The 27,096-nt window shown below is 38.5% G+C and overlaps 1 protein-coding gene across 3 annotated transcripts in view; it reads left to right on the forward strand.

The window, feature by feature from the left end:
• Positions 1 to 27,096, forward strand: part of LOC126161334 (trichohyalin) — a 447,594-nt gene that overhangs the window by 202,752 nt on the left and 217,746 nt on the right. For 2 of the 3 annotated variants that reach the window (XM_049917093.1, XM_049917095.1), the window contains exons 4-6: positions 15,190 to 15,321; positions 17,245 to 17,393; positions 25,550 to 25,818. In XM_049917093.1, coding sequence (XP_049773050.1) covers positions 15,190 to 15,321; positions 17,245 to 17,393; positions 25,550 to 25,818 — 550 coding nt within the window. The remainder of the gene's footprint in view (positions 1 to 15,189; positions 15,322 to 17,244; positions 17,394 to 25,549; positions 25,819 to 27,096) is intronic. The other variant, XM_049917094.1, reaches the window with a different exon arrangement.

Genomic DNA, 27,096 nt, shown 5'->3' on the forward strand with positions numbered 1-27,096 from the left:
TGTGGCTGAACACACAGTGCGCTGAACACTTCTAACCGTGGGCCTCCGCAGCCGACGACCCGTGCATGCGTTAATGTCAACACCGCGACATCGGCAAATACGACTGAAATGAGCACGTGACCATCGGCACTGGACGCTGATGCAGTGGCAGAGCGTTGCATGGTCTGATGGAATCCCATTATTTTCTTCATCATGCCAATGAGAGGGCACAAATCCGTCGTCTTCGAGGGGAACAGCTGCTTTTCACATGTACTGCGGGACGGAGACTTAGCTGGCGGAGGCTCCGTTATGCTGCGGGGGAACATTCACGTGGGCATCCGTGGCTCCAGTGGAGCTCGTGCAATGCAACATGATGGCGAAGGAGTATCGTACACTGGTTGCAAACCACGTACACCTCTTCGTGACGACCATGTTCCCCTACGGCAGTGGCATTTTTCGAAAAGTTAATGCACCATGTCACAAGGTCAGTAGTGTGATGGAGTGATTCGAGGAACAGAGTGGTTGGTTCAAGTTGATATGCTGGCCCCCCCCCCAGCTCGCCAGATCTGAACAAGAACAATTTGGGAAGTGACTGATTGTGGCGTCAGACTTCATCTCCCCCCACCCCCCACCCCCACCCCCCAAGGCCTCCTTTTGCTTCCATGCAACAACATATCGCCCCTGTTATTCATGCCGTGCCGGCTATTAGGTAGTTCTGGCTGGTCAGTATACATATTCTTTTAATTAAGCACTGAATAGACTAATTCTTCTTTTCGTCATTTCATCAAGTGATTCATATGTAGCTGTGGATTAATCTCTTCCAGATGCGATGATGCATAATTAATTGAAGTGATTTATCATTGGACGTACAAAATCGAGCATAAAAGTTCCCTCAGCAATACGTGATGAAAAAAGGTAGATTGCCAAATATTATCGACAGTTTACTTTCAGTGTTACTGAAAACCTGTGATGATATCCGTTAGCTAAAAAGTTATTTGAATCTAACCCTTAAACACATATTGAGGCACTGGTTTTTGTGGAAGATATATTGTGCCGAAAGTTGCGTTACTAGCTATGTATGTGCAAATCATAGCCATGTGTGTATTGAATCGGCGATGCGTTTCGGATCAAGCCTGTTTCATCTGTTCGAGATAAGATACGGCAAACATGGATAAGCGGTGTATGCCGTACACCAGCGCGAGTATTTAAGGGTTAAAAAAAAAGGTTCAAATGGCTCTGAGCCTATGGGACTCAACATCTTAGGTCATAAGTCCCCTAGAACTTAGAACTACTTAAACCTAACTAACCTAAGGACATCACACACACCCATGCCCGAGGCAGGATTCGAACCTGCGACCGTAGCAGTCCCGCGGTTCCGGACTGCAGCGCCAGAACCGCTAGACCACCGCGGCCGGCACTGTAAGGGTTAAAATAAGACTAAGTTTTTACGGCAGTTGTACCGTACTGTATAATGACAGTGATGCTGAAACTTGCGTTTGCCGCTAAATACATTGAGCATTTGCTGGACATACAGCGCGTAATAAACAAGAAAACTCGATCTGCAATAATTTAAAGAAACATGCCTCTGTATTGTTGAGCCGTGAATTACAATGACTTTTCAGTTTATGCAACCCATAACAAGAAATACTGAACTGTAGGATACTTCTTGTCTTCGAGCGTTCCTGTTACGTCTTTGAATGGCTCCAAAAACGTCATGACTTCTGTTGCAAATTCGTTATCATAAGCGTTAAGTTTTGTCAGAGGCGCCCTTTTCCGCAAGCATTTCCCTTATTTTTTGATGCTTCCTAACTATAGACTGTAACATTCTAAACAAGCTGTTCCATGTAGCCTCCGTTTCTTGCTTCAAGCTTATCTCTGATGAATGCACATCTCCAGCTTTCTTCATGAATCGGACAGTGTCTTTGGCAACGTTAATCAAGCGGTGAACCTCATTTTTCAAATAATCGCCATCGAAAACGTGTTTCTGGACTGTGCTAGAAAGATGCGGGAAGGATTGCAATGCGTTGCGTATATGAGCGTCTCAAGCAAAGTAAATGAAATCTTATTAAGATGCTGAAGATTTACTCCAAAGTAGTGGTCCGTAATATGGTTCTTAATAAATTCCCCGTGTTTTTTTTCCCTCAGAAAGGCGAATTGTTGCCAGTACCACGTTTCAAAATGTCTTGTATTGATCAACAAAGAGTGCAGTAACGTATGTGGATGTAGATGCACTAACATACGAGGGTAATCCCAAAAGTAAGGTCTCCTATTTTTTTATAAGTACATAGATCTGTTTATTTCTACAATGGTTTACATCAGTTTACAGCTTGAACATTTAGCTGTTTTTCGACATAATCACCATTTCTGTCGATGCATTTTTGTAGACGCTGTGGCAGTTTTTGTATGCTAACTTCATACCAGCTCGCCGCCATGCTGTTTCTGCACTCAATTGTCACGGGTGACGATATCTGGGCATACCACTTTACACCTGAGACCAAGCAACAATCACGCCAGTGGCGGTGGCATCCTTCTTCGCCAAAGCCGCGGAAATTCAAACAAACACAGACTGCCGGTAAAGTCATGGCAACCGTGTGTGGGATCCGAAAGGGGTCGACTTTATGCCCACTGGGACCACAATTAATGCTGACAGGTACTGTGAGACTGAAAAAACTCAAACGGGCAATTCAGAACCGGAGAAGAGGAATGTTGAGCAAGGGCGTATACATATTCCATGACAACGCTCGCCCACACATCGCTCGGCAAACCGTTGCTCTCCTGCAACAGCTTCAGTGGAACATAATCACCCACTCACCGTATAGTCCTGACTTGGCGCCCAGTGACTATCACCTGTTCTCTAAGTTAAAAGAACATTTGGCCGGAAAGCGATTCAGCTCCGACGACGAGGTGAACGGAGAGGTTCATAACTTTCTGAACAGCATGGCGGCGAGCTGGTATGACATGGGCATACAAAAACTGCCACAGCATCTACAAAAATGCATCGACAGAAATTGTGATTATATCGAAAAATAGCTAAATGTTCAAGCTATTAACTGATGTAAACCATTGCAGAAATAAACAGGTCTATGTACTTATAAAAAGTAGGAGACCATACTTTTGGGGTTACCCTCGTATGTGGATGTACATGTACAGTTGCACATGCATTTGCATTTATGGCAACATACTTGCCCGAATTTCATCGGCTTGTCTTTCGATGTTTCGGCCACTTTCGTAGGATGATGCAGTCGTGTTGGACAGGTCCCTCTATCTAAATTTCGAACCCAACTTTGCAAGATCCTGACAAACAAGAGCGAAATCCACCCCTTGATATTGATGTAAATGGATGAAGATCTCTGGCACACATTACTACTACACTTTTTGGTTACAGTCTTTCATTGGAGCTAGTATTGCACGAGGACTCTCTGATCTTTTATCATGTGTATAGTTTTGGTGCTAAAGTGTACGAACGGTCTATGCATACCTATGTAATAAATAGTTCGTATCAGATTGCGTAAGCAGAAGAGTTATTTCATATTTCCTGGCTCCTAAGCGAAAGTTTTCAAATTTAGGATGCCGGTATGCCAGCGGCCTGAAGTATGTCTCGAGTACAAGCCAAAGTAAACACGGCTAAAAATAGCCTATCACGAGCGATGAACATACTACCTAAAGAATTTGACTCAGAAGTCGTGCAGTACGTTATTACATTGTCATAGAACAAGCAGCGTATTACTTTATGGACTAGCTTTTTGCCCGCGGCTTCACAGAGCTACAATAAACGATTCATTTGTTTTCAAAGATTATATTTTCCGAAGTATTACATGCAAAAATATGATTGATATATGAATAGAACCGTAAACTCGCGAAGATTGCATTTTGCACTCTACGAATGTTCTACGTGTGCCCCTCTGGTCACATGACATATGTGCTAACGGCAGTCAGATTCGCTACATACCTTAGCAACATCGTATCAGGGGTCACCAACAGTAATACTGATAGTTCTCTGAGCTGTTCCAGTGTCCTTGGCAGTTGGGGTTTGCAAACATAGTTCTTAATGTACCCCAAAGGAAAAAGTCACAAGACCTTAGATCAGTCGACCTGGAGGAGGAGGAGGGGGAGGATGTTAGTGTTAACGTCCCGTCGACAACGAGATCGTTAGAGACGGAGCACAAGCTCGGGTTAGGGAACGATGGGGAAAGAAATCGGCCGCGTTCTTTCAAAGGAACAATTCCGGCATTTGCCTGAAGCGATCTAGGGAAATCACGGAAAACCTAAACCAGGATGGCTGGACGCGGGTTTGAACCGTACGACCTGGGGGACCAAGGGAACAGAGCAACATAATCTTTCCCACTGCGCCAAATCCAGCAATGTGACAATTCGTCGCTAGGTAGCGACGAACATCGATGCTCCAATGCGGGGGTGCCCTGTATTGTTGGAAGATAAAATTCTCGGAAGTCAGTTTTGAAAACAACAACTACAACACATCGAAGTAAGAGATACATGTCACAGTCTTCTCGCACAAGAGAAACTCGTCTGTGACAGCGAAGAGGAAACAAACTTTCGGCGAATTTCGTTCATGAGCCACAATTTCATGGCTATTTTCAGTGCGCCACAGTTTCAGACTGGAAGCTTACTTCGTCGCTGAGTGTCAGCTTGAAGGCGAAATTTTCATCCTCATGTGCTACCTGCATCGTGATGCAAAATTGAAGATCCCGGCAGTAATCTTGCGGTTTTAATTGTTGCACGAACTGCAGACGGTAAGGTTTGAAATGCAACTGCCTTCGCTAAATATTCTACATAGTTTGCTGCGGAATTCCAATTTCGTGGCTTGCGCGAACCATTGATTTTTATGGACTGCGTGCGACGCTTTCCTTCGCCCTTTGCACGGTTGCATCTGGCACCACTGGTCGACTGGTACTTACGTTTACAGAGACAACCAGGTTTCCTGATTTGTCGTTACCAAGGCACAGTGTTCTGTTTACATGACGGTTCTTTTCGACACTTTCTTCTGAATGCACCATTGCCCTATTGTAACAAATAAACATCTCGCATATTCCAACAATTTTCATGCTTACAAGGGAACCTCCCCATCGCACCCCCCTCAGATTGAGTTATAAGTTGGCACAGTGGATAGGCCTTGAAAAACTGAACACAGATCAATCGAGAAAACAGGAAGAAGTTGTGTGGAACTATGAAAAAAATTAGTAAAATATACAAACTGAGTAGTCCATGCGAAGATAGGCAACATCAAGGACAGTGGGAGTCAAGGAGTGCCGTGGTCCCGTGGTTAGCGAGAGTAGCTACGGAACGAGAGGTCCTAGGTTCAAGTCTTCCCTCGAGTGGAAAGTTTAACTTTTTATTTTCAGTTTATGTGACAAACTCTTATGTTTTCATCACTTATTTGGGAGTGATTATCACATCCATAAGAAAACCTAAATCGGGCAAGGTAGCAGAATCGTTTTACCCATTCACCAAGTGTACAAGTTAGGTGGGTCGACAACATATTCCTGTCATGTGACGCACATGCCGTCACCAGTGTCGTATGGAATATATCAGACGTGTTTTCCCGTGGAGGAATCGGTTGACCTATGACCTTGCGATCAAATGTTTTCGGTTCCCATTGGAGAGGCACGTCCTTTCGTCTACTAATCGCACGGTTTTGCGGTGCGGTCGCTAAACACAGACACTAAACTTATTGCAGTGAACAGAGACGTCAGTGAACGAACGGACAGATCATAACTTTGGGAAAATAAAGAAAGTAAAATTTTCAGTCGAAGGAAGACTTGAACCAAAGATCTCTCATTCTGCAGCTACTCACGCTAACCACGAGACAACGGCGCTCCTGAGCTCACGTTCTCCTTGATGTAGCCTATCTTGTGCATGGACTACTGAGTTTGCATATTTTACTAATTTTTTTCACTGTTACACACAACTTCTTCCTGTTTTCTTGATTAATATGTGTTCAGTTTTTCAAGGCCTATCCACTGTGCCAACTTATAACTAAATCTGAGGGGGGTGCGATGGGGAGGTTCCCTTGTTAGTCACCATTTTGTCCAGGCGCTGCTCACGTAACGACAAGTGGTGGGTACAACGCAAACTCGGTAAATAATCCGTATATGGCTCACTGCAGTACTTATTCTCGCGACCTGCTCGACACATTCAGCAACACATATAAGAGACAGATTGCGCTTCATACATTTAAAGCATTCCAAGTCAACTAAATAAAGGAAAGCAATACCGACAAGTCGTTTCTGATCATTTTTTACAGGTCACCACTTCTCGTACCTACTGCCATCCCTTTGGTAGAAGGGTTATCTTATTCCCGAGTATTTTTATATAAATAATGTGTCAACATCCATATGATTACTCAGCAATTCAAAATTAAGTGCCTAGCAGAGGTTTCATCGACCCACCTTCAAGTTCTCTATCGTCCCACTTTCAAACAAAGCGCGCAATCTTGCCGTGCGAGCTCTGATTTCTCGTATTTTGTTATGATAAACTTTTCTCCCTGTGCAGGTGAGCGCCAAAAAATATTTTCACTCTCTGAGGAGAACGTTCTTCATTGAAATTTCATGAGAAGGTCCTGCCGCAACGGAAAACCTCTTTGTTTTAATGATTGCCATCCTCAGTTCATGCATCATATCTGTGGCACTGTCTCCCCTATTTCGCGATAATACAGAATTTGAGCTTTTTCAGTGCCCTCCGTCAGTCTCATATGATGCGTCCCACACCGCACAGCAGGACTCCAGAAGAGGGCAGACAATCGTAGTGTAAGCAGTCTCTGTAGTAGACCTGTTTCATTTTTTTAAAGTGTTCTGCCAATATATCACAGTCTTTGGTTTGCTTTCCACACAACATTATCCACGTGATCGTTCCAATTTTTATGTTAATAAGTTATACGTAATTGTAATCCCTAAGTGTTTAGTTGAATTTACAGCCTTTAGATTTGTGTGATTAATTGTGAATCCAAAATTTAGCGGATTCCTTTTAGTCCTCATACGGATGACTTTACAAGACGGTAAATGAAACCATCATCTGCAAACTGACATTGTCTGTTAAATCGTTTTTGTAGATCAGGAACAGCAGAGGGCCTGTAACACTTCCTTGGGGAACACCAGATATTACTTACGTTATTAATTATTACGAACTATGGCCTTACCAACAGGAAATAAATAACGAATCCAGTCACACATCTGATACGATACTCAATTTGATTAGAAGTCTCTTGTGAGTTCAGGTGTCATAAGACTTGTGGAAATCTAAAAAATATGGACTCAGCTGTTGATAGCACTCACTCCATGAGAATAAAGAACTAGTTGGGTTTCATAAGAATAATATTTTGTGAATCCATGTTGGCTATTTGTCAGTAAATCGTTCTCTTCGAAGTAATTCAAATGTTCGAACACGGAATATGTTTCAAAACCATATTGCAAATCAAAGTTAGTAAAATGGGTGTGTAATTCAGAGGATTACTCCCATTGGGTATTGGTGTGGCTTGTGCAACTTTCCAGTCTTTATGTATGGATCTTTCTATGAGCAAGTGTTTGTATGCGATTGCTTAGTATGGAACTACTGCATCAGCATACTCTGAAAGGAACATAGCTGATACAGAGTCTGGACCAGAGGCCTTGCCCTTATTAAGTAATTTAAGCTGCTTCACTACACTGAGGGTACCTATTTCTAAGTTATTCATGTTGGCAGTTGTTCTTAATTCGAATCCTGGAATATTTACTTTGTCTTCTTTTGTGAATGAATTTTGGAATACTGTGTCTAGTAACTCTGCTTTAGTGGCACTGCCATCAGTAACATTACCATTGCTATTGCCTAGTGAAGGTACTGATTGCACCTTGCTGCTGGTGTACTTTACATATGGTGAGAATATCCTTGGGTTTTCTGCCAGATTTTAAGAGAGTTTCGCTGTGGGGGATCGAAGATCGCAGTAAATTATGAACTTCTGTTCAACTTCACCAATCTTGGGGATTTTCTGTTCCTCTAAATTTGGCATACATTTTTTGTTGCTTCTGAAACGGTGTTCTGACTTGTTTTGTGTACCATGGGGGATCAGTACCATCTCTTATTAATTTATTTGGTACATACCTATCAGTTGCCATTGGTGCAATTTCTTTGAATTTAAACCATGCGTATGTAACAAATTTGGTTGAAATACTTCCAAGCGTTCCTCAGTTATGCCCCTATGCCATCTTTTCCATCACCATCCTCAGCCATAGGGATGCTAGGTGTGTCTTATTGTCACAGTAATTTTTTTCCCAGTGATATGTTTACCAGGTATGGTAGATACACTGATATACACTGATATACACAGATATACACTGATATGTCACTGTCTTCCTATCCCCCAAACCCACGCTCCTAGGGGAGGAAATGTATCGAGACTGTCACCAATGATCCTTGAGATCCTGAAAATTATAGCTTTGATACCAATATCAGCTGTCTTCAAATATTTTTTACGTCTCACATCTTCTCAGCCCCCACCCCTAGGAATGTTAAGAGTACACTACCAATAATTACACAAATAATCAGTCTTGTATATAAAAAATTTAGCTGAAATTGCTCCAGATATTCTGGAGTCGTGCTGCTAAGTCCCCCCTCCCTGCAAACACACATACACTTTCTTACCTCCTCCAAAACCTTTGCGGACAGGTGCATAACAACTCACCAATATTTCATCACAATCGGATGAATGGTGTATTATGAGTTGCTCAAATACTGTTTTGATGATATAACGCAGAATATTATACAGGGCCGCGATACTACAACAGGTTAAAACTGTCGCCTGCTCATAATTGCAGGTTGCCTACATAACTGCTTAACTGCTTCCAGAGACAACAAAAATTTGATTTTTAGTATTGCCCAAATTTGAAACACTGTCTGAGTCTACTCATTAAGGTGCATAATTGTATGTTAAAGATTTTGCACAGTAAGTGAAGTATTAAGGTAGAAACGTTGTATGTGTCTTGTTGCAGCATAGCTCACAGTGCACAAATTATTCAGATTATATTCATCCAGTGTTTGAAGAACAAAACATGTAGCGACTTCTAATAACTTTACTCATGATTTCAAATTGTTTTGAACTTTCTCTTGCAGTAAAACTCCACCATCGGGGTGTGATATTTTAATTTATTACGTCTTTACTAATTCTATTTAGGACAAATTTTGCAGACATATCCACATTCACCACTGAATGCATGTGCAAAATTATATTATTGTGTGACACGTACATCATGAACATTGACATGTGTGAAAAGGTGACTTTTCTTAAGACGGGGAGCAAAGTACCCACACTATACTCATGCAGTCTCCAGTCTCCTCAGGGGGTGCTGTTAGTGGTTATATATAAATGTATTAACAGATTCTGTTTGCTGACGATGCTGTAGTGTGTGGAAAGCCTCGTTGCTGCATGGTCAGAAGGAAATGCAGATAACTTTTCCTACATATTATTTCCATTCAATGTGGGACCTACTGAATGGCGCTTCTCTTTATTTGCTAATAACTGCAAGAACCAGATATTATTTGATTATACTATTACTGGTAAACTTACAGAGATTGTCTCATTCAGACAAAGAACTGTGACTGACTGACGCCTGAACAACAGGGACTTACATGCATTGAGAATAGAAAGTAGTGCATTGAGAATGGCTAGCTACTAGCAGAAATCTGGATTTGCGTAATAAAATATATAAAAAGATGACTGATTGCTGCACTCTATAATTTATAATATTGTCTCATTGTTTAAATATCTATGGATAACATTACAATATGGTGTGAAATGTAATGAACATGAGTAACCCAGTAGCAGGGAAGGTGATTGGAAAACTAGTTTTTAGCAAAGATAATGGGAAAGTGTTGTATGTGTGTTAAGAAGACTGCATAAGAGACACTAGTGTATCCATCCTAAAATACTGCTCCAACAGCATGAGAGGCATGGCAGATGTTGAACTATTCAAGGATGTACTGCATTGATTTTAACAAGTCACTAAAGCCAGTACACAAATAGATGCTCAGGAAACTCCCAAAGATATAAATTTAGAGGACTTGTGACAATTCTGCTACTTCTGTTAATATCCTACACAGTGGCCATAAGGTTAACAGAAATAATACTACTATTTGTATTGAGACATATAGGCATTCTGTTTTCTAAATATACAAATGGAATAGTGCAGATAGTTGATACAACAATGTGTCCTCCACCATGTACTGCACAGTGACTTATATTTATACATATGTAGTTGTAAATGTAAAGCTACATCCACAGTGTTGTTCTAATGCTCGAACATGGCAGTAGATATAATCCTGCTTGACTCAGGTACTTGACTTCATTTACTGCCAGATGAATTGATAGCATGTATGACAGTGTGTCATCTTCCATCACCCAGTGATCAAAAATTTGTCATATGGCAATGGACACTTGAATACCATCTGTAGTGTGTTGAGCACAAGAATCAAATGCTTTCAGATGAGAACCACTTCAGCCTGTTCTAGAGTGATAGCCACATTTATGTTATTTTAGATGCTATTATGCAAAACCAATCTGACAGCCCACATTGCTGAGTAGCATAGTGTTCAAACATCAAATCTGATGGTTTGGGCTGTTGTTACATACAACATACTGCACTCCATTTAGCACAAGAAAATCCTTCTGGATTAGCAGCTCTGTTGTTAGTTTTGAATCACAAAATGTTAAAGGATACCTCAAAAGTGGCTGAAAGTCGTAGTTGCTTACAACTGTGGCTACACTAAAATGTTGTCGTAAAGACATATACAAAATTGTGTTACATGTTTGGTTGTGACAGACGTGTGAAGCATTTGCGCTATGACCACTTTATAGGTCATGGATTGTCTCTGGGCTGTCAAACTGTAGTTCATCACCTATGTATATTCATGAATCCAAACAACAGAGCGCAAGGTACTGCCGTTTCATCAGGCAACACTTTACTCCATGTCTCAGGAGGACATGCCTGGACACATATGGTGAGTAATGAATGATAGGAATACTCCCTGACCTGTATTTTCACATGCTACATTCTACACTAAACACATTTAGGCTATGCTTAGTTGACAATCTATAATAGTTCTTCAACAATCACTGTTGCTGCTTCATTGACTCACATTGAAATGATGCGCCAGAAGATTCCTCAAGATCATATTTAGACCGTTCTTTGATTTTATGTCGCAATATTTAGAGGCTGAGATTGCATTAGGGAAGGCTTCACAACATACTGAATCCTATAGTCAGAAATAGGGAATGATTCTTTAGTCCTGATTATTATTGTATTGTCATTTGCCTAACATAAAGCCCATTTTAGGTATGTATGTCAGTCTTTGTGCTGCAGTTTTCACTAATGTTAATGTATATGTGAAAAATGCCAAGTTGCACCAGTGTTCTGGTTTGAAGTGTAGGTCCTCTTATAACTAATTTTCTAAGTTAGTTACAAGTTAGAGAAAGGCAAGAGCATTTCATTTCCAATCTGTATGAAACATTGTGTTGTTCAAACCAGCCCTTGGGTTGAAGACAGCTATACTTACCATCACCATTGCAGAAGTACTCTTTATGAAGGAAGGGTGTCAATGAAATTTTATTTTGATTTCATTTATATTTTGTTGGTATTTGTTCCTATTGATGTGAAATGTTATTGATGTAAGAAGAGGGTGCTATGACCCCAAGTCCAATGTTACAGAAGTGTTGCCCCTGTGTGATAATCATCTGATTACTGTTGAACTGACTATTGCCACAAGGCTCTTGAAACTGTCTATACTTGTCATGGATAAGAAGGCAGTGAAATGACTGACACATAGTGTATCTGCATTTCCACTTGCGATTAACCATAGGATCTTGTGACATAACTGTCATGTCACAGATGCCCAGTTATGAGCCATTTAGTTGGCTGTGGAGGGCTGTGTTACTGGAATACAATGTGGTTGTTGGTCTCATTGCCTGTCATCTGGGGTATGCGTATCAAGCTGTTCAAGCATATTCAATTCATGCTTACACATTATAGGTTACCAGAGTCACAATGCTTCATCAACATTTCATTGCATATTCACGGGAAGAAGGAACTGTGGTGCTTATCCATGTGGTGATATTGCCCCTTTTCTAGTATTATCTCTAATTTTTGTAGATTTATTTATTTTTCATGGTTTTCGTTTATTATGAAGAGTTGTTGGTGAGCTTTACTATTATATTAGCACATAACTAGTGAGTGGAAAGACTGAATACTTGTAAATAATGTAGAGCTGGTATTAGGCATTGAAATGGTTATTGGCCCAGAATAATGACTCTTTTAACAGAAGTAAGATATTTCTGTTGTTTGAGGCTCTCCTGGCAAAGTAATCAAGAAGTTGTGTGCCTGCAGGAGGGCACAGTCTTTTAAAACGAAATTTGTCTCCACATAACTGAAATATTCATAGATTGCCTGGATCTTCATGAAGTGTTTGGTTTACAGTGAAAGTGATCGGTTCCAGTTTTTAAACATTTATTCTTCCGTTCGTAATAGCTGATTAAATCCATCATGACACATTGCCAAGAGGCCGAGTTGTACAGTATGTCTTCGTAAAACAACTGACTGGTTCACAAATCAAGAAACATACTTTTTCACAACTTTAAATCTTAGTGAAATAATATTCAACTAACACAGGTTACAATTCGAGATATCAGCTCAAACTGCCCGACGTAGCAGCCTTGCTGCTTCCCTATTTATATATTCTAAATAACAGATGGTCACTTGGATCATTATTACTTAATAATGACAATGTATTTTTAATTGCATTTACAATTAAAAGTTCCAAAGCTAAGATGTTCTGATTACACAGAACAATACATCTAAAATTACATAATTGAATAATATGTGAAATTTATGATGTAAAAATGTTTTTAAATGTGAAAATTCCATCTAAATATGAGTACAATAATGAACTTAACAAAATTAATTAATACACACTAATTACACAACAACTCACATTCCTAACAATAATTGAAGCTAAGAGGTTAAAACAAAACAGGTTTTGATTGACAGAATTTGCAACAGATGCCTAGAATTTTATAATTAGGTTTATATCTGGTTGCAACAATGAGTTTAATTAAAAAAGTCATTAAGACAGAATGTTCTTTACAGCTTTCATCCTAAATTTACGTTTTACAATATGTGCCTTCATTTGCAAGTGACAGAATAACTTCTTGAATGAGTAAACTACATTCCTAAAAGTCCAATGAATAATTACAGTTGGTGATTAATACCATATATTTTATTCCTACCATTTTCACTAATTCAAGTCGTTCCCATTACTACAATGAATGCCACAGTTTGTTAAAATACATCGTCGTTTGTTTTATTTTGTAATAGTGTCTGCTAATTAGTCTCAAATTTAGTGTCATTTTTATGAAATTCATGAATCACCACAATACTAATCATTTTAAAATGAGGTATTGTACTATACGTTGTCAGGGAATTGAAATTTTCATTAAGTCTTTGTATATTAGATATATTACAAAAGGCAGGACTTTTTAATGGATTCAGCAGCAGCTGCTAAGCAAACTTTAATTGTACAGAACTGCTGAAATCCAAATCTGATGATCAAAAGTCACATACACTTCACGCTTGTGATTGATAAAAGTTGGTAATCACACAAAGACATAAGTTAAAATTAGGGAAACTAGTCAGAACAAGATTAGACAAATATAATTTGTATAACACATAAGTAAGCTATTCGCCCATCCATTAGATTCATGCGAATTACATTATTTGAGACACTTGCAGATTTCAGAAAATTCATCAAAATTATATTTCACAACAAACAAAAATTTATCGATTGTATGCCATTGGTGATGAGGAAGTGATTCAAATTATGCGTTTTGTTTCACCTGAGGCGTCCAGATTTTAAGCAGTTCCATTTGTCCAATGTGATCTCTCTTGCACACACTATAAAAGTTGGATACTGGGAAATATGTTTGAGAATGCACATTTTTTTAAAATATCAGTTCACATATTTAGCACATTATCCAATATTTTCTCCTCTAGCAATCCACAGATAAAAATTGTTACGTAGGTCTATGCTGCTTAAAATATAGGGGACATTGGAGTGCTTCATCATCTGTACTAATGGACTAGATTATAAAATAAAATAAGTTACACAAAATTCACTTTCTGTGTAGAGGTTAGTAAACAGAAAAATTAACTTTCTTACATAATTGGAATGGTTGTCTTTCTTTCTCCCAAAGGCATCTTTGTTTTACAAAGTATGTGTCCTGTTTCCCAAATATTGGTAAAACTGTTAAGTATGTGGATGTTATGGATGTGAGTAGTATTTTGTCATATTTGTTTTGTTGATGAACATGATAATAGAGAGCTTGTGACCCCACTGCTTGCACCTATAATAGCACTTGAGCCTAAAGTCTCCATTAATAGATAAATTTGCCATCAACAGTGTCATATGTGCTTGCACCGTAATACACATAGATAGGTTTTGGATTCAATAGACAGCATTAATGCACCGTCTGTTGGGCAAGAGGTGTAGACCACTGCTGATCTTCCCCTTACTGGCTGGATAATGACGTTGAAAACTCCTTCTACTAACATGATTCAAATTGGCCATATCTGGATTGAGTGCAACTACATTAGCAAGAATTACTCTCACCTGATGGGATAGAAAAGAGACAACTGTCGAAGAATGAAGGAAGGATTATATTAAGTTTACTGTGACTTAAAGTTGATGTGATTCAAAGTATGCACAAAAGTCAATTGAAAATGGATGGAAAGTCAGAAACATTTTCGTCACTCTGCAAGGAGACAGGGATTGCAACAGACATGCAAAAACGGTGTTGTTCAATATATGTTTGGTCACTGCAAGTCATGGAACATGTGAAATATTAATAATGTTTGTATGTTGTATCTCAAAGTATTCTTCCTTAATGTTTCAACCACTATCCATAAAAATCTCCTATCCATTGATGGTTGTACAGAATCACACTTGTGAAATAATATGGATGGGATATAACAGGATGAATAAAATGTTTGACAGTGGAAGAGACATGAAGAATTAAGAGATTTTCTGAACAAAAATGGTATTTGAGGAGATTGGTAGCCCTAGTATTGTCCTAAGAGGAAGTTAGACCTACCTCTTCTTTTTTTTTCAGTGTTACTGCATTTCTATAGGAATAAACATGTGCGCGAACAGCGATTGTGTGTTAATATAAAATTGCAGCTCTCGTGATGACAGTCGGAGCAGTACAGATAGTGGCCTGGGTAGCAGCAGCAGTAGCCGTAGCAGCTGGCTGTCTTCTTCCTCACAGTCCGAGGACTCTTCTAGCAGCAGTAGCAGTGGGTCCTCATCAAGGTGATGCTATACACAGACATCCACACTGTCAGCATTCTTAGATCAGTTGATATTCCTGCCTTTTATTTTGTAGTTTATGTCTTTCTGTGGTAGTCAGTACTGTGTTAAATTCAGCCCTGTAGTATATAGCTGATGCTTTCTTATCTCACTTATATTTTGTATCTCGGTACACAATCTCTCCTGTATTTATAGGTAGATGATTGAACAGCCTGTATTCCTCAGTTTGAATGCTGTTTGTTTTTAGTTACCCCTGTAAGTTTTATACTAGTATTTAGTGAAACTGCCAATATACTGTTCCTTTGTAGCTTCTTGAAAATACAGTAGTTCTCTTATTGCACATCACAAGACACTATAACAGTCAGTGTAGTTTATACTAAATGATAAAGTATGAGTAAAGACTCTGAAATTTTGCAATGAATTTTTCACTTTCTAATTCTGTGTGACATTTTCAGTTCAATTTATGTTTTCTTTGAATTGTGTATCATTACTGCTTACATTTAAAAAATATACATCACTTATTATTTTCTGAAATGTGACGTGAGTGACTATATGTCTTTTTAAAAAAGGATATTTTTTGAGTGAGTTGTGTATGTTCTGCATGCTATTCCTCTGTGTTAGCAGCTTTGATGTTTAAAATTTTGGTATTGTCTACTGTGTGACATTGTTATTAACAGTAATGTTTATTCTGTTTTGTTTACAGAGTTTGCTGGTTGTAAACTAACATTAATTCATTTATATAAGGTAACATCTGTTTTCAATACATTTCTGTTTATTGCCATTTGTTATCTTGTTTCAATGACAATACGCTTTTGTAAATTTTTAGTGTGTAAAACACAACAGTTAATGTATATTTAGTAATGCTGCACTGTTTAAATGTTCGTTCTCCTGCCTTTGACAGTTTAGGTCAAGGATTAAGTTCAGAAATAGATGATGGTTTTATAACCTATACCTTTTTGCATACACATCATCTTGTCGAGACAATGCTGAAAATAGAAACCCTGAAAATTAATTGTCCAGTCATGTTTAATTAGACTTTAAGCACATTGTCTTGAACATAAAAGTGTGTCTCAAACTTCCATCATTTGTAGTTGTTTTAGTTTGTGGCAGTTGATGATAATTTAGTGAAAAAAGACAGTATGACTGGGGAAAGCTGATGAGAGTAGCACCATTACACTTTCCACCAGCAATGGTAACTTATGTTGCTGTATCGAAGTCAGACTGCATAATATGACATGAATCTCGCACTTTATTCATATTATTGGGAGAGATGCTTCCATTCTTCCCTAATTTTGTTGTAGTACCAAATGATGAGCTATAAATTTGACATGCTTGTGATTTATGAAATCATTTATAGTCAGGAAAATTTTTTATAACTGATAGCATATTCTTGTGTCAAAATTCATGTTGTAACAATTCTTCAGTCACATGCCTCTCACATACACAAAAATAAATTTACAGTATAAACTTGCACTTGTATATGAAGAGCAGTTGCATTGATGTTGTAGGAAGGGCAAGACGTTTTCGAATGTAGCATTTGTTGCCCTCATTCATGCATGTCCATGTGCAGGAGGATTGGATGGGGGAGAAAGATTTATGAGACAGCCAGGTACAAATTATGATACTGGCAACAAATTTTCTCAGTTTCAAATTCACTTAGAAAAAGCTCTGGCACAGCAATATTTGAAACCGATGAGTGTAAATGAACTTCTTATTGTTAACACATTACATTTATTTTCTGTATTCCTGGCTGTATGAGAATGTAAAAATTTCATGAGTAGGGTGTGTGACACTAGTTGTCATTTTTTTCTGGCCATTTAAGCCATTTAAAGCAAAACATAATTCCCTTTCTTTTTTCCCCTCTCAATGCGCAACATATGTATTTACAGAGATTGACCTACATGAATGGCTGGCAAAATATTTCAGATTTGGGACTTCGAGGCCTGCCTCCTCCTGGACATCAACACCAGATTTAGGAAATTTGAAAGATGACACAACAGCTGATATTGCAACATCATTCAGTTTCACATTACCTAGGCGGAAACCACAGCCTCAACCTCAAGATACTGGGCAAGGTATGCGTTTCATAGTGATAGTTTATTAATTATTTTGCAGCTATATTTATAACATTTCATTGCATATGAAGCTACAAAATAAACATGTAACCATATAATAAAAGGGAAAAAGTTTACTTATTAAATAATAAGTTTCTCACAGTTGTTGACACACGTAGAGGAACCATATTTTATAAATCTATTACTGATTATAATTATCCCTACATCACAGTTGTATTTTGTTTTTAGATGACAGTATTTTGGATGGAATGCATATTTATTTTCTTGTTAAGAGACTCATGCCCTTTGATCCAAATAACATAGTGAGAATAGAGTTTCATCATAGTTCCACAAATACTGAAGTTTCCATGTCAAAAGTTACTGTATAGGCTTCTCACACATTCTTTTGCACTTTCTTATGCAGCCGAGACTGAACAAAGGCCTCTTAATATTGTTTAAAATGGTAGGGCCACACCAGAAACTCAGTGCATGCATTAACATTTACAGTCAGTTGTATTTCCAAGTGACTTCACTGACAACAAGAACATTGTTTTCATTCTGTCATTTCAACTGTGAATGCCCATTTAAGCCATCAGTTAATTATCTACTTGAATGTAGCATAGCCAACTGCGCAAATTATAACGAATACTAAAAATACAGAAAAGGAGAAAAATCAGCTTATTCTTTTTTATTTTATTTTATTTTATTTTTTTTAGGGAGTGAGAAAAGTATTCAAAATTACATTGTATGAAGTGAATATCTAAATGCCCTCTCAGTTCTGGAAAATACAATATTTTAACATTTATCAACTCCATCTTCAAGGCAATTCTGATTACTCTTTCCTTACAACTTTGTATTCCCTGTGCTGAGACTTGGTATCTCTTAGCAGTTATTTTTTATAATTGTCAGAGATACAGCACATAACTCACACAAATAAATCTGTGACAATTTATGAAAAGGTTAGTTGTTACTCACCATACAGTGGAGATGCTGAGTTGCAGATAGGCACAACAAAAAGGCTCTCAAACAAAGCTTTCAGCCTTCATCAGAATAGACAAAATGCACACACACAAACACACACACACACACACACACACACACACACGATCATAGTCTCTGGTTGTTTGACAAATAAATCTGTGTTATCTGTACATAACAGAAAATAATACATATATAATGTAACAAAAAATTATTTGACAATATTTAATGTCATTTTAACCATGTGTAAAATAACATCTTATACATTTGCTCTGTATATAAGCTGCTCCTTCAGATACATTTTTCATTGGTGTGTATCTCTTTTTGTGCTGTACTTCTTTGTGAGAGATTTGGGGAGGGAGGGCATTTGTTCCTTTATTGTTCAATAGTGTCGCATGCTGTGAGTAATACTGCTATAAATTATGCTTCTCACTAAGTTGGCAGTGCAACAGAAAATGTTTTCTTGTTATCCTTAAAAAAGAAGAAAAAATAAACCATATGAAAATAAAATATCAGAAATTATTCAGACTGCAGTGAATGTGGACTGAGTGACTACATGTACCAACTGACCACAATCTGACAGAGCTGAAGCAAAATGAGAATTGACTTAATGCTGAGATTTTCAAGTAACAGGTGTCATGAAGAGTGAAACAAAACAAGTAATATGGGGGACACAGTATCAAATTTGAATATGTTGCTCACATATGGAAGTCTCTCTCTAGAACCCAGGTCATGTGAGAGACACCAAGTTATAGGCTACACAAGGAAAGAAATTCAGATTTCAGTCAGTGCACCCTGTCTTGAATTTTATGTCCCTTCTCTTTCCTGTCTTTCTTCTTGATTAAAGGTGAAGCTGTGGCTGTGAAAGCTCAAAGCTCTGTCAGAATAATCACCCTACTGCATTAGTCACAATATTTTGGTTAAATAAGCACAATTATTTAATCTAAGTGTAATTTATTTCATCAAACTGCAGTCTCAGCAAGATATGCAGTAAGGTTTTTTAATTATTGAATGTAATAAATAGCCTTAAAATGTGTTAAACAAATTCCCTAAAACTTAAAACATTTCCAAATATTGTTATCATGACTGCCATTTAGAGCTTGGATACAAGCTCCTTCCTTTAAATGTATATAATCAGGTAATCTACAATTTAAACTCTAATATAAATTTTTTTAAAGCATACATATAAATTTTACTTAAAGTGAATGATGCTGCTTATGATTTATCTGCATGAAATGCAATGTGCACTCACCCATGGTAACTGCCACAAATATTCTGTGTGTTCAGAGGTTAACATAGTCAAAAGATACATGAGTATCTGTAAAATTTATTCAATCTGTCAGTGTTAGACTGTGCAGACTGTAAGCATATTCAAAGAAGAGATGTGCAAGCAATTTTGTGTCTTGGATCTAATGGCTCTTTCTGTGCGAAAATATTGGTATGTAAGTAAAAATGTGTCAGTATTGAGATTGTCATGAAATATTAAAGTGTGTAATAACTTTTAGTGCTATAATAACATTTTGGCTAACAACAGTAATTTTTGTGATTGAGATCTTAATTGATGACCTTGCTTTCTAACATGTTTGTGTAGCTAACTGTAGCAGAACCAATGCTTGTAGAAATGTTGCACCAAACTGTAAGCCACTGGTTGCTTTTCTGTGTACCTTATGTGTATTTTTATTTCACTTTGAAGCTTGTTGCTCAGATGTAAATAGTGGGCATTTTGCGGTATTTATTATAAACTTTTCTGGGAATTTTTGGAATACAGCATAGGACAGTTGGAAACAGCTAGTAATGATATATACTATCAGACATTTATTCCTGGTCACATTAGTTTCATATGTTGTGGTTGTGATGTGGTGTAATGCCATGTTATTGTCACTTTAAATATCCGATTGGAGTAACTTCAACAATGTTGCATACAATTTTTCATTAGAATTGACTAGGAATTATATTTGTGGCAGTGGCTTAGAGTTTTCTGATTTTAATGTTTCAGTGTATGTTTCCTGTACCACTATTATGTGTTATGACTTGTAAGTTCTGATGACAGTAGCTTGTTGAATATTGGAACTGATGTAATTGTGTAGCACAATAATAATATTTAATGCAATATTATTTTGATCACCATCAAGATTTCCATTAATATATGTAGAGTAGATTCACAATTATTTTGTTGTTGTTACTTTTTTTCACATTTGATAAAACTCTCCTGCCTATGAACAATTAATTTGTAATGAATAAATTTTCTGCTCACAGGTAGTTGTAGTACAACAAATTTTCCTTTGAATTATGTAATTCCCTTGGCAATTAATTTTAACCTATTATGAAGTTTTGTAATTATGTCTTGTAGCATGATATGAAAATCAACCAGAAAGTGAGTTCTTGAAGTGCTTGGCATATATTCTGTTGGTGTATAGTTGTCAAACAAAATTTTACCATATGAGTTGGTAACCAGCATTTACAGTTTCTTTCATTTATTATTGCTGTAGAGAACATGAAGAATTTCTTCAAATCAAAGACAGCGATCAAAAATCAAAACATACTACTCTACTCCCATGTACTGATTTAAAACTGCTCCGAAAATACATAAATATTCACAAGAACATGGTTGTTGGAATATTTAAAATGGAAAACTGAGTGTTTCATGGGAAAGTGATTTTACTTCAATACATGCAATTCAAATAGATGGAATAATTTACACAAAAGAAGAATGTGAGAATTGTGAAGGAAAGAAGTTTTAAATGTTCCTTTTCTGGAGTGGCAAGGGCCAACATTGCTGTCCCTGCAAATCTGTCTGTTCTCCTCCTGATACAAGCATCAGTCTTCTTTCTTCTCCTGCTCTGTTATAACAGTTTTGCAGGAGTGAGTTGTATTGACCTTGTTTGCTCTACATAGAAACTTCATCTGGAAAATTATATGCAAATGCAAAGTGGATGAAGTAGATTCACGTTGAAAATGTATCTTCTCTTTTCAGCCAATTTCTTGCCTACTGTCTTCAGGTATGACATAAAAAGCTATTGACCATTCGTATAATAAATAAATGGAAAAAATATCTGTTTCCACAGCTTAACACACTTTTGAACAATGTATGTATAATACCCATAGAGTTTAATATCTCTGTCAACACCAATTTTATTTGTACTGTGATCAATGATGATGTCTGACTTTATGATTTTTCCTGTTATTTCTTCCTTGGCTCTCACAGGAATTGCTATGCCAGTAGCTTTATCTTTTGTGGAACTATTTTCCATTCTGAGTTTTACTTTGTTGTCAACAGGTGCTCTTTTCTTTTCGAAACAGTTGGCTTTTCTCCACCATTTTGAAGAGAGCTGTCAAACCTTGCATGTTTTCATTACTATTCCCACTCCAAGAACTTTATTTTCCCACAGCACATCCAAAAGTAACGAGCTGTTGTAGTAGTAAAGGTATAATCAATTCAGAGGTTGATATGAACATGACAGTAGTTTACTAAGCATGGTCCTATTGGAGATGGTATATCTTTACCTTCCTCCAAACTTTGAACTGACGTACCCAACCAGTTATAAGGGGACCTACTGTTTAATGTGGGCTCTGGACCAATTTGCAGCTTGAAATTTTTAATAGTAACAAACAGTGTCACACATGAAGTAAGTGATAAGTAACAGATAAGAGTCCTAGGACAGTCTGGGTGATGATCCTAGACCATAGAATACATGGTTTAGTGCTTCACCACGTAGTGGCTATCCAACTGAATGATAATGTCATTTGTGAACATAAAAATACTTGTAAAATAATCTCTCTAAAAGTCCCTAGATACTAAATTCAACAATCTCTGCTGGGCATGTACACACATCACTGTTTAGCATTATCCTGTTGCTGAATCACACAGAGCACACACTTTCATACTATATTTGTTTTTTCATATGTGTGCTAAAACCAATGCTGCCATGAAAAGAACATATTGTCTTAAATATTGTAGGATTCATGTTAGGTCAAAAACTGCTTTTACATTTACTTATGAAGAAATCAAAGAAAGGACCACCTTATGAATTGGGTCACAGTGAAACATGTGCCATTGTTATTTAGATGTAACATGGACAATGTAGCACCAAACTTATCATGACTCTGTACTTTACTCACAAATGCTGGAAGGAAAAACAAGTCTGTTGACCAATAATCTTTGAATTTTGCCAATTACTTAAGCAAAATAATATTGAAAATCCAGTACATTTTGTGTAAGTACCACTCATACCATGTATAGTTTTTTTCGTTTTCTTTTTAGATTGTCTTTACATTTTATTATAGCAATTGTATCACCAGGGTGTCAGTTTGTTCCTTCCTTAAGTTTCAGATCATGCAGCCTTAAAGAGGCGATGAAAGTAGTCAAACTCCTCTGACATCTGAAAAATGGGAGTTTGCACTCATGGCACTCATGGCATCTCCAATCAATCTTGCTCACTTGTGTGCGCATGATCAGGTACTTCAGATGGTGACTAATGATCTGTACTGTTGTCTGAATAGAGAGATAATGCTCACATCAGTACACAGGAGATACAGATGGAAGCACTGGTCACAATACAAAATGCGGGAATGAACTACTTGCTTCATAGACAAACAAAATGCAAACATACCTGAATCATAATTATAGATTCATGTGGAAAGTATGAATCTTCTCATTCTGTGTGTTGTATTTCTAACTGGAGACTTATGTATAATGTATCCATTATTTTCACTTCTGCCAGCTACACACCATTTCTATCCATTTGATGTATGAGTATTGTGCTGTAAATGTCAAGTTTGTCATGTAGTTTACTACTGATGTCCTGAGGTTTGTTTCAATATTCAGTTGCTGATTGTCTTAAGAGTGTCAGTTCCAACATTCTTTAGCTTCCCAAAAACACTGTCCACATGATCTTCCATGTCTCCGTTGACAACAGTGAGGACACAGTGGCATTTGGTTTCAGGGGAGGGTGTTGTTGTCATATATTCCTTACCTGGTGATTATTTGGCCAAAGAATTCATCTCCTTCAGTTCATATCAGATCAAGATGCACACTGAAACTGCAGGTTTAATTCTTTTATCTAAAGTAACAGCAGGCATTGAGTACAGATATTTGAGTACTTGGCCACACAATTCTCACTGGTTTGCAGAATATAGATGTAGGTGTAAAATCTGAGAACAACAGTGTCATGCAAAATTGTTTGAAATGTCTGGGAACTGGAATGTAATATTGTAATTGTAAAATATCAGTTTCCATTAATCACTTATCATCCTCTTCTTCAAATGGGTCTGTCACTGTTGATGACCACATGCTTTAGTCTTTACTGTGAATTTCACTCATCTTGAATTTTATGCTGGCAACCACTTCAAGAACCAATAATTCAGTTATTGCTTTTTTCATATTAGGTCTTAATCTTGCAGATTTGATTGTGGATATCTGCTACTGTCATATTCTGTTCACAAATAAAATAAATACACTCCTGGAAATTGAAATAAGAACACCGTGAATTCATTGTCCCAGGAAGGGGAAACTTTATTGACACATTCCTGGGGTCAGATACATCACATGATCACACTGACAGAACCACAGGCACATAGACACAGGCAACAGAGCATGCACAATGTCAGCACTAGTACAGTGTATATCCACCTTTCGCAGCAATGCAGGCTGCTATTCTCCCATGGAGACGATTGTAGAGATGCTGGATGTAGTCCTGTGGAACGGCTTGCCATGCCATTTCCACCTGGCGCCTCAGTTGGACCAGCGTTTGTGCTGGACGTGCAGACCGCGTGAGACGACGCTTCATCCAGTCCCAAACATGCTCAATGGGGGACAGATCCGGAGATCTTGCTGGCCAGGGTAGTTGACGTACACCTTCTAGAGCACGTTGGGTGGCACGAGATACATGCGGACGTGCATTGTCCTGTTGGAACAGCAAGTTCCCTTGCCGGTCTAGGAATGGTAGAACGATGGGTTCGATGACGGTTTGGATGTACCGTGCACTATTCAGTGTCCCCTCGACGATCACCAGTGGTGTACGGCCAGTGTAGGAGATCGCTCCCCACACCGTGATGCCGGGTGTTGGCCCTGTGTGCCTCGGTCATATGCAGTCCTGATTGTGGCGCTCACCTGCACGGCGCCAAACACGCATACGACCATCATTGGCACCAAGGCAGGAGCGACTCTCATCGCTGAAGACGACACGTCTCCATTCGTCCCTCCATTCACGCCTGTCGCGACACCACTGGAGGCGGGCTGCACGATGTTGGGGCGTGAGCGGAAGACGGCCTAACAGTGTGCGGGACCGTAGCCCAGCTTCATGGAGACGCTTGCGAATGGTCCTCGCCGATACCCCAGGAGCAACAGTGTCCCTAATTTGCTGGGAAGTGGCGGTGCGGTCCCCTACAGCACTGCGTAGGATCCTACGGTCTTGGCGTGCATCCGTGCGTCGCTGCGGTCCGGTCCCAGGTCGACGGGCACGTGCACCTTCCGCCGACCACTGGCGACAACATCGATGTACTGTGGAGACCTCACGCCCCACGTGTTGAGCAATTCGGCGGTACGTCCACCCGGCCTCCCGCATGCCCACTGTACGCCCTCGCTCAAAGTCCGTCAACTGCACATACGGTTCACGTCCACTCTGTCGGGGCATGCTACCAGTGTTAAAGACTGTGATGGAGCTCTGTATGCCACGGCAAACTGGCTGACACTGACGGCGGCGGTGCACAAATGCTGCGCAGCTAGCGCCATTCGACGGCCAACACCGCGGTTCCTGGTGTGTCCGCTGTGCCGTGCGAGTGATCATTGCTTGTGCAGCCCTCTTGCAGTGTCTGGAGCAAGTATGGTGGGTCTGACACACTGGTGTCAATGTGTTCTTTTTTCCATTTCCAGGAGTGTAATTCCCCAAATATCACATGTGGCACTTGTTGCAACTCATATGCAGCTCACCTAATCTGTATGGCATATATCTGTAGCTAAAACAATTGCCTTTGTGTCCCACATCCAGAGAATTACAATCAGCTGATAATGTTTCCATGATTCACCAATATGACTTACTTTCTGGATGACCTGTCATATAATTCCTGATTTTCGTATTGTAGTTTGAAAAATTTTTACCCTAAAATAACATAAGTAGTAACGCAGTAGACACATATGTAGGGAAGAGGATGTTCATTGACCCTTTATTTCTGGGAGACAAAATTGCATCTGCTCATGACAGATCGAGCATCATCAGCAGCATCGGCCACTTATTACTTTCGTCGGCACACTAGTGACCTGTCACATTTATTAGACCTGAGTAATCACAGCAGCAGTCCAGCTCCATCTGAACCTGTCAAGCAGCAGAAGACTACTCCATCCCCATCCAGAGCCCAGCAGAATGAAGAGCGGGAAAACATTAATAAACAGAGGAGACTGAAGATACAGTCACTGAAAGAGGTCCACTCCGTAGATGCACCAACAAATCCAGAAGTGGAATTCATTATACAGGTACAGTGATATCTATACATACATACATACATACAGTAATCAAAAAAATGGGTCTGAGCACTATGGGACTCAACATCTTAGGCCATAAGTCCCCTAGAACTTAGAACTACTTAAACCTAACTAACCTAAGGACATCACACACACCCATGCCCGAGGCAGGATTCGAACCTGCGACCGTAGCACATACAGTAATCCTTGTTCCATAGATCATGAATATGATATTTTGTAATGATGTGGAACATGTCACTTTAACGTAAGTTTTCTTTGCATAAAATAATTAATTAATAATTTTTTTACAGTTACTACTTCATATCCAAGAATTTATCTATTGAGTAGAAGGACTTGTCATTTAGAAATTCTTTTAATTTGCTTTTAAATGTTGGTTGGCTATCTGTCAGACTTTTAATATTATTTGGCAAATGACCAAAGATTTTTCTCGCATTGTATCTCACCCCTTTAATCCAGAATAATGAAGATCATCCATTCTTCTAGTGTTGTAGCTATGCACTTCGCTGTTATTTTTGATTTGGGTGGTTTATTAATGACAAATTTCATAAGTGAATATATGTATTGCGAAGGTACTGTGAATATCCCAAATTCCTTAAATAAATGTCTGTGAGGTGATCTTCGGTGGGCACCAGCTATTATTCTGATTACAAGCTGTTGTGCAATGAATACTTTCTCTCTTAATGATGAATTGCCCCAAAATATGATGCCATATGGAAGCAGTGAATGAAAATAGTCATAGTAGGCTAATTTACTGATGTGTTCATCACCAACATTTGGAATAACCCTAATAGCATAAGTAGCTGATTCTAACTGTTACAGCAGATCATCGATGTGCTTCTTCCAATTCAATTTCTCATCAATGCACACACCCAGAAATTTTGAGGATTCTGATTAGCAACAGTTTTCTGTTCATAGTCTATATTTATCAATGGTTTTATAATGTACAGAATTGTATAAACTGTGTTTTCTTACAATTTAGTGAGAGTCCATTTGCAAAGAACCACTTAATAATTTTCTGAAGTACATTATTTGCAGGTTCCTCAGCTGATTCTTGCTTGTTGGTGTGATTGCTATACTTGTATCATCAGCAAAAAGAACTAGCTTTGCATCTTCATGAATATAGAGTGGCAAGTCATTAATATTTATTAAGAAGAATAAGGGACCAAAGAATGAACCCTGTGGGACACCATTCATGATACATCCCCAGTTAGAGGACTCTGCTGGTTTTTGCAGACTATCTTTACTGTTAATTTCAACCTTCTGGATTCT

The sequence above is a fragment of the Schistocerca cancellata genome, chromosome 2, assembly GCF_023864275.1.
Source record: "Schistocerca cancellata isolate TAMUIC-IGC-003103 chromosome 2, iqSchCanc2.1, whole genome shotgun sequence".
Lineage (NCBI taxonomy): Eukaryota > Metazoa > Arthropoda > Insecta > Orthoptera > Acrididae > Schistocerca > Schistocerca cancellata.